The sequence below is a fragment of the Marmota marmota genome, unplaced genomic scaffold (assembly GCF_001458135.2).
Source record: "Marmota marmota marmota unplaced genomic scaffold, marMar, whole genome shotgun sequence".
NCBI classification, from domain to species: Eukaryota; Metazoa; Chordata; class Mammalia; order Rodentia; family Sciuridae; genus Marmota; species Marmota marmota.
This window is the reverse complement of record NW_026000057.1, coordinates 15,933,662-15,947,670: the sequence shown is the minus strand read 5'-3', so window position 1 is coordinate 15,947,670 and position 14,009 is coordinate 15,933,662. Positions and strand designations below refer to the sequence as shown.

General features: G+C 36.4%; 1 protein-coding gene across 1 annotated transcript; it reads left to right on the top strand.

Annotated features, from left to right (window-relative positions):
- Window positions 1-303: 303 nt before the first annotated feature.
- Window positions 304-13,980, top strand: Ppid (peptidylprolyl isomerase D). Its single transcript, XM_015484523.2, has 9 exons — window positions 304-518; window positions 2,714-2,854; window positions 4,896-5,002; window positions 7,312-7,500; window positions 8,315-8,437; window positions 8,576-8,682; window positions 10,438-10,579; window positions 13,029-13,115; window positions 13,204-13,980. Exons 1-9 carry the CDS (start codon window positions 434-436, stop codon window positions 13,288-13,290), a joined length of 1,068 nt encoding a protein of 355 aa, XP_015340009.1. The 5' UTR covers window positions 304-433; the 3' UTR covers window positions 13,291-13,980.
- Window positions 13,981-14,009: the final 29 nt, after the last annotated feature.

Genomic DNA, 14,009 nt, shown 5'->3' with positions numbered 1-14,009 from the left:
GCTAGGGTTGCGCCGTACCGCTGAGCCACAACCCCAGCCCCTGAGGTCAGCTTTTTTATTCCCATTTTCCAGACGAGAGAATTGAAATCCAGTTAGTAGCCGAGCAGAGGATGGAATGGGAAGGACTCCAAAGCTCTCCACACCACGAAAGGCGAAGAAATTAGCGAAAGAATACACCGAAGTAGGAGAGCAGCAGGGAGGACAGCACACGAAACAGGCAGCCACACACGCGCCCGCCCCGGAGCGCACTAAGGCGGGAGGGGGGAGGGGGGAGGCGGAGGCGGAGGTGGGATCGTGGATTTCCGGTCTGGCGCCGGAAGTGGCTCCTCAGCGCCGCCGCCAGCTTTTCGCAGAGAAAAGCGCACTGGAGTTTGTGGTACTAGTGGTGCACGAGGTTCGTGCGTTCTGCTTTTAAACGCGTCTGTAAATCGAGATGTCGCATCCGTCCCCAGAAGCTAAGCCTTCCAATCCCAGTAACCCCCGAGTCTTCTTTGACGTGGACATCGGAGAGGAGCGAGGTGAGCGAAGTTGTTGGCTGAAGGGCCCCAGGAGGAGGGGCTGGGGGCGCTTGGGGGACTCGCAGGGTGCCTTTCGGGCCGGGGGCTGCTCGGTAGCACTGAGGCATGGCTGCCTGGGTCTCATCTGGAGCAAGATCGGCATGCGGCGTGAGGGTGGAACCAGGGCTTTTGTGCTAATGCTGTCGGTCATGAGGAAGTTTCTGGAAATTTCTAGTTCAGGAATTGTGGTGGTCTTAATATTTCACTTGCCTTCTACCTGTGCACCACCAGCTTGTCACAAAATAAGCTTATTTTATATTTGCCATGGGGCTCTTCAGAAGCCTCGTGTGTCTTCGGGGCTCCAGTCAACATGTCTTTTGGCACACAAAATGTGTGTGTGTGTGTGTGTGTGTGTGTTATGTGTGTATATGTATGCACATATATGTGCACCTGCCATGTTACTTATAAATTAAAGCCACTTGTTTGCTTAGTGCTTTTTCTTTACTACTAATTTTAGAGGTCAGATAAGCAAACGTTTTTTCTATTTTGGCATTGGGGAATTGAACTGTTGCCTAGGATACCTACCTGCTTAAAAGTTCCTAAGGCCTTGTGAAGTTACATTTATAACTGAATTGGTTTTCTATAACATGTTACAATTGCTGACCAGGCAGTGTGTTTGAATGCATGTATGGGACACACACATTTTTTACACGTACCTTCAGCTTGTTTTGGAGCTAATTCCAAAACAGTTTTGGAATTTTCGCATTTTAAGGCCTTGTATAGAAGAGGAATTTTTTCAGCTTTTATTTCAAAGACTGCACTAGGCAGTTTGCACAAAGTACAGAGAAGGACTACAGATACATATAAAACTGGGCCAGCCTGACCACTGAAAGGGTATTTTATTTTTTAGTACTGGGGATTGAACTTGAGCACTGGACCATTGAGCCACATCTTCAGCCCTATCTTGTATTTTATTTAGAGACAGGGCACCTTGCTTTTGCTGAGGCTGACTTTGAACTGAACTTGGGATCCTCCTGCCTCAGCCTCCTGAGATGCTGGGATTACAGGTGTGTGCCACTGTGCCCGGCTTCATTTTCTCTTAGTGGTTGGTTGGTGATTGGAAATTCTGAATACAGTTTATTTGGGGGCTCATGGTTTCAGAGCTCTCAGTGCATAGACATCTGGCTCTAGTCCTTGGGGCTTTGAAGTGAGGTTGAACATCATGGCAAAGAGTGTGGTGGAGGGAAGCAGCTCACATGATGATCAGAAGCAAAAGAGACTCCATTCACCAGATATAAAATATGTACCCCAAAGGGATGCCCCCAGTGACCCACCTCTTCCAGCCACACCCTACCTGCTTTGGGTTAACTGAGTGATAACTTAGGAGTTAACCCTATCAGGGGATTAATTCAGTGATTGGGTTAAGGCTTTTATAACCTCTTTCATTTCGCCTCTAAGCCTTCTTGAATTGTCTCACACATGAACTTCTGTGGAACACCTCACATTCCAAACCATAACACCAAGGGAAATTAAATTTGTATGTTGAGATATCTGCATTCCCATGTTCACTGCAGCATTATTTGCAATAGCAGAAATAATGGCATCAATCCTGTAATAGATAAAATGTGTATATATACACACATACACACCAAGGAGTATACTATTCAACCCTAAAAAAAGAAGGAAATAGTGTCATTTGCAATATGGAAGAACCTTGAGGACATTATGTTTAAGGGAAATAAGCCAAATACAGGAAGACAAATACCACATGATCTCACCTGAATGTGTCATCTAAAAAAGTTGAACTCATAGAAGTAGAGAGTAGAATGGTAGATACCAGGGGCTAGGGAGAGGTTGCTCAAATGATATTCAGTTGGAGGAGCTATATGTTCATGATATTTTTTAAAAAATATTTTTGTTTTAATTGTACATGGACACAGTGCCTTTACTTTAATTATTTTTTTGTGGTGCTGAGGATCGAACCCAGTGCCTCACTTGTGCTAGGCAAGTATTCTACCACTAAGCTATGACTCCAGCCTCTAAGTTCATGATCTTTTGTACAACATTGTGATTGTGTTCTTGAAATTACCAAAAAAAAGACCAAGAGAACTTAGTAATTCACGAGTGATTTGTTACCATAGTTGTACCAATTATCCTTTTGTCATTTGGTGGTTTGTTTTTGCATACTGACACAATTTCATTTTCTTTTCTTTTAGTTGGTCGAATTATCTTAGAATTGTTTGCAGATATTGTACCCAAAACTGCAGAAAATTTTCGTGCATTGTGCACAGGAGAAAAAGGCATTGGATCCACGACTGGGAAACCTCTCTATTTCAAAGGATGTCCTTTTCATCGAAGTATGTATACATTTTCTGAATCTATCTTCAAACAGACAAATTCTGTTCTTCAGGAGTTAGGGAAGAAAACATTGAGATGGGAATAAAGGTTAAAAAGTACTGGTGTAGTTAGTTCCTAAGAGGATGCTTTGTCATGAGAAGTAATAGCTCAATTTCATAAAGACTGGACTGTGAGGTGGAATTAATTATGGGCGAGTACTAGGGTTTATCTATAGGGAAATGGACTACACCTGTCTTTACAAGTTTTTCTTCACTCCTAAACCATTTGATTGAGAAAGAAAGAGCACAGCCATGATAAAGTGAGCTGGCCTTAGGTAGTTGACTGTCTGGTGACAGAAAAGTTATTTTTACTTCTTGGGCAGGATTGCTTGAGAAGGCTGCAGATTGTAGATTCAGTGTCTTGGACACACTGGTGATTAAAGTGTATCATTTTGTACTTTGTAATCATTCTTTTATTTAGTGTTTACTTAACAGTTCCCCCAATAGACTGAAGGTTCTATAAGTTTAACTATATGTTCTTATCACTTTGTCTTTAGCACCTCGTATAATTATTGAGTAATCACTCAGTAAATGTTTATTTATGAATAACATGAATATATTTTTTTTTTGTTTTTGCAGTGCTCACTGCAAGCACTCTATCACTGAGCTATACTCTCAGTCCTGTGGTTATATGTTTTTTAAAAATAATTGATTAAGAAAAATTAGGATCAATTATTAAATGTTTTAAGCATTTATTTGCTTATGTGTTTCATAAGACATCAATGTGCTAACAAAATATATGTAGAAAATAGTTAACATAGCAGGCCCAAGGCTGCTATCCTTATAAAGGTCTGCTTCTAAGAGTAGCACTTAGCTGGAGTTTGGGAGCTTGGCACTTAAACCATTCCTTAAATCATAAGGGTGATTTACTGTCTTTAGACCGTTTATACAAATGTATAACTTATGTTGAATATCTGCTTGCTTTTTCTTTTTGGGAGTCTGGAATTTTGGAATATGCTAGGCAGAGTATCTATGTGATAAGGCCTCCATAAATACCTGGGATGCTGAGTCTCTAATTGGCTTTCTTGGGCACAACTGTTGTACATGTTTCTACATCTTCATTGCTGGGAGAAATGTGTTCCATGATACTTCATGGGAGGGAGGCAGCATAATGAAGCCTGCACATGGATTTCTTCAGATCCTGCCTATGTCTTTTTCCAGCTGTGTATCCTTATGATTATAATACAATCAAATGTTGAGACCATGAGTCCTAGGGATCTCTGAACATGGGAGTGATTTTGGTAGCTCTTGATATAAAGGGATAATTTTACTGAAGTATTTTTATTAGGGTGTAAAAAATACTAGGACTAATTGGTCTTCATTCAGCAAACATTATTGAATAGCTACATACATAGTTACAAGGAAGAAAAAGAGTTGCTGTACTTAAAGAACTCATTGGTGGAAGAAATAGATCATTATGTAAGATGAAGTTAGAGTCAAGATATGTTGGAGAAAACTTAAGATATCCAGATTTTGGGTTTCATTGACAGTTTTACTTGTAGGTGATCAGGTGGTAAAATGTAGATTGGACTCAGATTGCAAAAAGTATAGAGTTGTTAAGATAGGTCCGAAGAAAACCAAAGATTAAATGTTCTCTCTGATATGTGGATGCTGATTCACAAAAGGGAGTGGAAAGGAGTGGAGGGGATTGGAATGAGGGGAAGGAGGAGAAGGAAGTGGGAATGGGAATGGGAAAGACAGTAGAATGATTTGGACATAACTTTCCTATGTTCATATATAGATACATGACCAGTATAACTCCACATGTACAACCACAAGAACGGGAAGTTGTACTCCATGTATGTATGATATGTAAAGTACATTCTACTGTCATGTGTAACTAAAAAGAATAAATAAAAAAGATAGGTGGAGAAAGACAAATGGGAGGATGTTGTGACTAAAATGCTTTAGGAAGTTGTCTTTATTATTATCTATTCATTAGTTAATATGGCTGAAGCTATCCATGTGTCAGTCACTAATAGCCATTCTCCTTTTTTTGTAGTTATTAAGAAATTTATGATTCAGGGTGGAGACTTCTCCAATCAGAATGGGACAGGTGGAGAAAGTATTTATGGTGAAAAATTTGAAGATGAAAATTTCTACTATAAGGTAAAGTAGAGGAGAAAGTGTATATTTTTGCTAACATAAAGGTTACACATGTGAAATATGTTTGTTGGATATATATATATTTTTTTTGTGGTGCTTGCACTTTTAAGTTATCTAGGGTTTACACATACTAGGCAAGCCCTTACCACTGAGCTACATCTCCAGCCCAGCATCCATCTTACTGTGGAGGGTCTTCATCCAGTAATAATTTTTATTTGTCAAAAATACTCTATTATTTCTTTGTGGTAGAGTTTTTACATGCTTCGTTTAAGCCAATGAGTTCTCTTAAGATATGTGATAAGGCCCCAATAAATACCTGGGATGCTGAGTCTCTAATTGGCTTGATAAAATGAGCCCATATGGCGAATTGATTCCAGGAAAAATGTTTTTGTTGTAAAGATGATAATTTGTGCATCTTTATTCTTGAATTTGAAGAGCAACAAAAATCATCGCTAATATCCATGATGTCAGGGGATTTGCAAACTAGTGGATGTGGTTAATGTCCAAGCTTCTAAAGGACATTAGTGGTACCTGTGCCTTCTTCATTGGCTCAAGATCTAATCGGGGTATATTACATCATTCAAGTTTTAAGAATGGACATGTAAGTACAAAAGTAAAGTGATATCTTTGGAAATGAGGAATATGAGCAAGGTAATGAGGAAAGTTTGAAAAGCAAATGTCATCATTCTTTTAAATAGTACTTATTGACTGTAGTTGTATGCTCAGTTCTATCACTGGAACCAGAAAGATTATAAAAATGAAAGGCCTTGATGACAAGGAATTTATAATTTTACCTTGGAGACAAGATTTAAAAATACGGGGCAACTAGAGAATAATAAGATACAAATAAATTCTAAATTGAGTGAATATATTTAACTTGTATAAATTTGATCCAGGTTGGGGATCCCTTGTATGAAATGCTGAGAAACAGAAGTGTTTCAGATTTTGGAGTTCCTTGGATTTTGGAATATTTGCATCTGCTTTCCCAGTTAAGCATCCCTAATCCCAAAATCTGAAATCTGAATTTGTGAATGCTACTGCACAAAAATTCAGATTTTGGAGTCTTTTAGATTTTGGATTTTCACATTAGGGATTCACAACTCAGTAATAAAAACTTTATGTGTGCTCTGGGGCAAGGATGTGATTTATATGGCCCAAGTTATTAAAGGAGACATTGAGGAGGAATGGGTAAACCTGGCCTTGCAAGGTGGCTGAAATTTTTTTAGGCAAGAAATAAAATAAGTAAAATTGAAGGATTATGGATGAGGACAAAGACAGTGGAAAACTGAGAAAAGTAGTTAATATTATAGCTAATGTTTTGAGGAAAGCACCAAAAGAAGCTAATGGAAGAATGTAAACCAAGATAATGTAATGATTTCATGCATACCAAAAAAAAAAAAAAAAAAGTTTCTGGAAAGGAGACCTGCTTCTTGTCTTCTATAATCTTGGTAGCCTTGAAAGCTGAATTATTTAGATTGGAGAGATAAAAGGCATTTTAGGTGGAAAAACTTAGAGAGTTAGAATTTATCACCAATGAGGAGGTATTTACAAAGCCAAAGAAATAAAATAGAAAAACGAAGTTTTCATGACAGAATTATTGAACAAGGTAGAATTTTGATTTCAAGATGTAGGTAGCAGTTTCCTTTGTACACTCCCTGAAGAGTTAATTTACCTGATATAAAAGCCACAAGGTTTAGATTCTTTTGTGATTAGGAAAGTACCTTAACTGAATGACTAGTCAAATTCAATATCCCATTACTGTTCCCAGTTGATGGATGTGTAAAGGAAAAATAATAATGTAGGCCTATTACTGAATGTGGGAAAACCCTTCAGGTCTTCAAGAGCATCCATCATAAAAGGGTAGAAATATATTATTAGATTATTTTAAAAATGAAGTGTAAGCATCTTCTTAAAGTGACCAATTTAGAAATTAACCTCCATTTCAGTTATCTTATTTGATTTCATTAGCTTTTCCTAAAGTTTAAGAAGTGATCAAATACCCCCTATTTTGTTCATTGAAGGTTTCAGTTTATACAAAGTAAAGGTAATAGAACATTTCTTAAATAAAAGTATAGTCTGGGTATGTAACTCAGTGTTAAAATACTTGCCTAGTATGCTAGAGGCCCTGGATTCAGTCCTAGTACCACAAAACAAAAACAAAAAAAGTAAAGAAAGAAAAATTAGTTTGATTTAATGGTAGAATGGCTCATGTTACCAACTCCTGACTTTATGTGAGTGGTCAGTAAAAGAACAGTTTAGATTAATATCCTAACTTTCATTTTCTTTGAATGATTTTTTTTTTTTTCCTACAGCATGATCGGGAGGGTTTATTGAGCATGGCAAATGCAGGCCGCAATACAAATGGTTCTCAGTTCTTTATCACGACAGTTCCGACTCCTCATTTGGATGGGAAGCATGTGGTGTTTGGCCAAGTAATTAAAGGCATAGGTGTGGCAAGGATGCTGGAAAATGTAGAAGTGAAAGGTGAAAAACCTGTCGAAGTAAGTAAAAAGTTATAGTGAAATATACATATTGTCATAGTTTCTATCTTAAAATGTTCTAGTGATTATTAGCTGGAAAAATTGGAAAATGTTAGGATGATTTTGATTTAGGAGCCTGCATCTATCACTTTATTTTTGTATCTATTGTCTAAAGGAAGCTTTTTAATTCTTATTTCAAATTTAATGTATTTTTGCTAGATTACTTAAAAGTCTCCCTATACCAGCAAAAGTTTTGATCCAGTGTGTGTAATAATACACGGTAGAAAAAGGATAGCAAACCTAGATTCTTATTCTAGAGATTTGGCCTGATCATTTTACTGAATTTTTTTGGCCTGTTTTCCTCATCCATTGTTCCTAAAGTGTTTAGACTGTATGATTTCTGGAGATACTTGTGTTCTAGATGTCTGTGAATCAGAATGACCATAGTATTGTGCATCTTAAGTTGTAAGTGGGCATTGGAAACTTAGTTACTTGTAGGAGGCAGGCTTTGGCATTCAGAGTATGAAGGGAATTATAGTAAATTAAAAGTTCATACCTCACCAAAAGATAATTAACATGGAGAATGGTAAAATTAACAATTTACTGTGTGTACACTGAGCTTCTGAATACCTAAGTAGATAGTGATATTGTTATATTAGTTGGAATAAATAAGTAAAAAGGGCATTATTGTAATTATAATAAAAGTTTTCTAACTGAAGTCTATGACTTTGGTAGTGTTGTTATTTACAACTATATAGCTTTTAAAGAAGACTTTTTAAAATAATATTTCATTAATATGGTAGTATATTTCTACAATTCCATTATATTTTTACAGTTGTGCGTTATTGCAGAATGTGGAGAACTCAAAGAAGGGGATGATTGGGGAATATTACCAAAAGATGGCTCTGGCGATAGTCATCCAGATTTCCCAGAGGATGCAGATATAGACTTAAAAGATGTAAGTACTTTCAGATTAGTACTTTAACAAATAAAAATTTTTAGTGCAAAAAGTTTGGGATTTTGTATCACTCTGTATAATGATAAAACCTATTATATTACTTGTTAACTTCCAATGTGTTTGTATTCCTTTGTACAGGTAGATAAAATTTTACTAATAACAGAAGACTTAAAAAACATTGGAAATACTTTTTTCAAATCCCAGAACTGGGAGATGGCCATGAAAAAATATGCAAAGGTTTTAAGGTAATTAAACATTTTAAATAAATTACTGTTAAGATCTTGTAAATTGAATTATAAATTGAAATTCCAAATTCCTCATTGTATTTTGGCAAATTCCCTGTGGAATAAACAGCTGTGTTTGAAATAGTTGCATTTCTTTTGTTGCTGCAGCTTATTTTGAAAAATTTTAAAATACAGAAGAGTTGAGGTGTAGATAATATTGTATTTTTGCTATTATATAATATCGTGAAGGTGTAAATCAGTTTGACCAGAGTTTGTTCACTTTGTACCAGTGGAATGGATGTGTCTGTTCCAGGAGACCCTTTTCCCCATGAGGTGATACTGAGATTATATGGAAACCCAGAACCCAACAACCTTTCACACAGTAGTTTTAGTGTCATTAAAGATCCTTACCCATGTTTATTACACTAATTGTTGGAGAACTGTGATATTCTACAGTTGTTAGCTGGCATTCTGTGTAAGAAACCCCTGCCCTCCATTTGGTAATGTTGTAGACCTGTGGTTTTTTCATTTTGGTTTATTAATGTAGCAATACTGTGATTCTTTTTGGTACTCGAAGAGTTTAATATTCTTCAGTGGAAGCCCATTTCATTTTGACTTGCTGGTTTTTTTGTTTTTTTTTTCAGTGATGGAGATTAAAGTCAGAGCCTCACAAATGCTAGGCAAGAGCTCTACCACTGAGTTATATCACCAGCCTCATTTTGACAATCTGTGATCACTTGCTTGCTTTCTGACACAAGATTTGTTTCAAAGTCATCTTATAATCACCTGGCTTTTGTATCTGGTATCAGCACTTTCTCTAAGGAGCTCTGATTAATTTCAAAGAAAGAAAAGTTTAGCAGCTCAATTCTAGGGGCTTGGTATGCTCAGTTTCTTGGTCTTTTTCAGTGAACAATTAAAAATGAACACTACATGGTTGTTCTTCACCTTTTGCCAGTCAGTACCCTCTGGTACCTTCCTGGTTCCAAATACAATTACATTGGAAAGTACCTAATGGGACCTGAGTTTTAACTTAGAGGTGTGTTACTACTACTGCACAATTGATTTGGGAATTTTTTTTTTTTTTTTTTTTTAAACTGGGGGTTGAACACAAGGGTGTTATACCACTGAGCTAAATCCCCGGCTTTTTTATTTTTTATTTTCAAACAAGCATTGCTAAGTTGCTTAGGGCTTTGATAAGTTGCTGAGCCTTATCTTGAATTGGCATCCTTCTGCCTCAGCCTTCTGAGTTGCTGGAATTGACAGGTGTGTGCCACCATGCCTGGCTCCTGGGAATTGTTTGTTCTTTTTGAACACTTTGGGAAAAAATGTTTTAGGAAATAAAAATACCTCAAAGAAAATGACCTTCAAAAGAAAAATAATGGGTATGGGAGTAGAGCTCAGTGGTAGACTGTGTGTTTATTAGGGTGCTCGAGTCCCTGGGTTCAGTCTCTGGCCCGTAACAAAAAATAAAAATAAAAAAATGTTTAATAAGAAGATTGTGAAGATTGGATATTAAATTAGTATCTGCTTTTTTTTTTTAATATTTACTTTTTAGTTTTAGATGGACACAATATCTTTATTTTTATGTGGTGCTGAGGATAGAACCTGGTGCCTCACGCATGGTAGGCGAGCGCTCTAATTCTGAGCCACAACCCCAGCCCTAGTATCTGCTTTTTATATCAGAAATGATGTAACATTTTTTGGTATTTTTGAAGTAGTAGAGTAAGTCTTGTTTGTGTGGAATTACATATTGCTTTTATTAATTTTTTTTTCCAGATATGTGGATAGTTCAAAGGCTGTTATTGAGAAAGCAGATGGATCTAGGCTGCAGTCTATAGCCTTAAGCTGTGTGCTGAATATTGGTGCTTGTAAACTGAAGATGTCAAATTGGCAGGGAGCAGTTGACAGTTGTTTAGAGGTAACTCTGTGTAATATTGAACTTTTTGAAGGAGAGGGATTTTGGCTTACCAACTTGAACAAAACTACTTTTTACATATCTGAATATGTCTTATTGCATATTGTCTCTAAATATTTTGGACCTTCAGAACTTCCTTTCAATCCATTCATTTGCTTTTTTTAAATAAATTAAAAAATTTTTTTAGTTGTAGATGGACACAATACCTTTATTTTATTTATTTGTATGTGGTGCTGAGGATCGAACTCAGTGCTTCACATGTGCTAGATAAGCACCCTACCACTGATCCACAAGCCTAGCCCCTCATTTTGCTTTTTAATCCTGTGTACTTAATATCTTTGAAAGGCTTTCCTATTTTTCTCTTAAAGCATTTGTCAGTTCATGTATTCATTTGAGAGCACCTATTATATGCTAAGCATTGGAACACAAAGTTAGGAATGACTAGGTATGTGGGTTGTGGAGTTAGGCATGCCACACCCCCAGTGCCTTTACCATTGAACTCCACCCCCAGTCCCAGCATGGTTTTATTTATTTATTTATTTATTTAATTTTATTTATTTTTTAAATATTTATTTATTTTTTTTAGTTTTCGGCGGACACAACATCTTTGTTTGTATGTGGTGCTGAGGACCGAACCCGGGCCGCACGCATGCCAGGCGAGCGCGCTACCACTTGAGCCACATGCCCAGCCCTTTATTTATTTATTTTTGTGGTGCTGAGGATCAAACCCAGCGCCTCGCACATGCTTGTTGAGCTCTGTACCGCTGAGCCACAACTCCAGCCCCACCCAGCATGGTTTTTCAAATTAGACCTCTGCCATTCAGCTAATTTTGTGATCTTGTATAGATTCCTAATTTTTATAGAATCTGAATTTTTTGGGCTGAGGATGTGGCTCAAGCGGTAGCGCGCTCACCTGGCATGCGTGCGGCCTGGGTTCGATCCTCAGCACCACATACAAACAAAGATGTTGTGTCCGCCGAAAACTAAAAAAAAAAAAAATAAATATTAAAAAATTCAAAAAAAAAAAAAAAAGAATCTGAATTTTGTTTTCTATAAATTGAAAATAATGCCTACCTGATGGGATGGTTGTAAAAGATCATAAAGCAAGTTTTAAGTACTTAGCACTGTGCTTGGCAAATTTTATGTACCCAGTGAATTTAGTTTGTTTTTAATTACAAGATTCATATTTCCAAGAAACTTAATAGATTTAGTTTAGGAGGGGGCCAGTTTCTATTTAGGGTCATCACACCTTGTATGGGAGAATGTGTACTATTTGGAACACACAGAAAGGTCATTTGTCTTTATGAGGGCTATCCAGTTACATTAACTGATAAAACTAGAAAGCATTACCTTTCTCAAAATAGATCGATTATGACTCTCTTTCCTGTTATATAGTTGTTTGAAAGTATTTCCAAACTAAATGTGTTGATTTTTGCCCACTAAGCTATAGATTAGCTATAGAACTGAAATGAGATTCTATACTAGGGGTGTAGTTAAGTTGTAGAACACTTGCCTAGCATTCATTCATGAGGCCCTGGGTTGAATCCCAACACTGCTACATTAAAAAAAAAAAAAAAAATCTGCTTAGGATAGGTGAATAGAGGATAAGAAAATATATTTGCAGTTTTGGGATCAAATCTAAGACTCTTACTCATGTAAGGCAAGTGTTCTAGCAGTGTATACCCCCATACCCCCAGTCCTAGAATATATTTAGAAGGGAACATACAACAGAGGAAAAAACTTAAAAAAGAAAAAATTGATCTTTACTCTGGGTCTCCATAACTTGTGAGGCAGATGTTTCCTTTTCAGTAAATCTGTGATTATTGGCTTTTAAAATATATAAATAGAATGTTAATTTAAAAATACTTATTTTAGTGAAAAGATCTTTATAAAGTTACTCATGTTCCCAAGAAATTTAGATTTCAATTAAAAGCATGTATAGTTGGCCCTCTGTATCCATGGATTCCATATTCTAAGATTCATCCAGCCTCAGACTGAAGATTTCTTTTGTACTAAACATGTGAAGACTTTTAAATATATGGGAGGAAAGGTATAGGTTATTATATGCAAATACTGAACCATTTATATTAAAAATTTAAATATCTCCAGATTTAATTTGCAGGGGGTGAGTTGAGCTGTCCTGGAACTATTCCAGAGACACTAAGGGACAACTTACAAACTTTCATTTACAGTGTTTTCTTTTATAAATACATTAGTTAGGACTGAGTCTGGAGAGAGAGAAACCACAGTGCTGAGGAGCATGTTAAAGATATGGACAAGAAACACCTTCTTCCTCCATATAGTGCCCTCTGCTGACAAATTGTCACACTGTGCCAACTGGCAAAAGAGAGCTGTTCATAGTCTTCAGCTGAAGTGGATTTGAAGGTGTCAGGCAATAAATGAATCTGAAAAATGTATTTATTTAGATAGTTATAATTTTTAAATTTTGTAGGCTCTTGAAATGGACCCATCAAATACTAAAGCACTGTATCGAAGAGCTCAAGGATGGCAAGGATTAAAAGAATACGATCAGGCACTGGTAAATTTTGTTTCAAATGTTTTACAATAAACAGTCACCTTTGTAAATTAGATCTTAATTTTTCACAACATTTTTTTTTCAATTAAAGGCTGATCTTAAGAAAGCTCAGGAGATAGCACCAGAAGATAAAGGTAGGTTGGCTGTTTTTGTAGTCAAAGTTCATTTTGCACTTTAAAATTATGCTCATGAACTGTTGTACTCTTAACTTTGGCAGATATCAGGCATTTGTTCAGTGGATCTTACAGAATGACTGTTACTGGGCCATGTATATCAGTGAATAAGACAAGGTCCTCCCCTGATAGAGCTTGTTTTCATTCCTCTCAAGAATGCACTAGTTTTTCACAGTGCACTTAGTATGGTTTGTTATGCCTTATCATTTGAGATCCTGTTTTGTTACTGTGACACTCTTTGAAAGGTCAATACTCAAGTATAGTATTCATTATAAATCTAATTTTTGGGGCCATTCCTTCATGGCAGTAATCTAGTATTCTAGATACTGGATATGTTTTGGAAAAGCTATGACAAATAAATCTATTTCTTTAAAATAAGCCAAAAGTGAATAGCAACACCAGATCTAAATATTTATCTCTTTGGTCCCTTGTTGCTAAAATAAAACAAGGTAGTTACTACTCTCTCTAATGGAGATGGAGAAACAAGTATTGATGTGATTGAGTTCTCTCAGTTGGCAGTCTTCTGAAATTATGCTTCAGGGTTGTTGTGAACTCTGCTTTCTTGGAATAGAGTTTTCTGTTAATAGGGTTGTTATTTTATCCAGAAGAAAAGTTTTGTCAATGGGGAGGAGGAGTTGTGATATTGTAATCGTTTGTTGGTCATCCTAATCTTTTTGTTTTGAGAAATAACTCATTGCCTATTTTTTTGCCCAGATAGTAAAAT

Bases quoted from the DNA above. Each gene is read 5' to 3' on its own strand.
- Ppid (XM_015484523.2), top strand. From the start codon at position 434: ATGTCGCATCCGTCCCCAGAAGCTAAGCCTTCCAATCCCAGTAACCCC. The intron at 7,501-8,314 runs GTAAGTAAAAAG...ATATTTTTACAG, and splicing joins AAGGTGAAAAACCTGTCGAA to TTGTGCGTTATTGCAGAATG. The intron at 13,116-13,203 runs GTAAATTTTGTT...TTTCAATTAAAG, and splicing joins AAGAATACGATCAGGCACTG to GCTGATCTTAAGAAAGCTCA.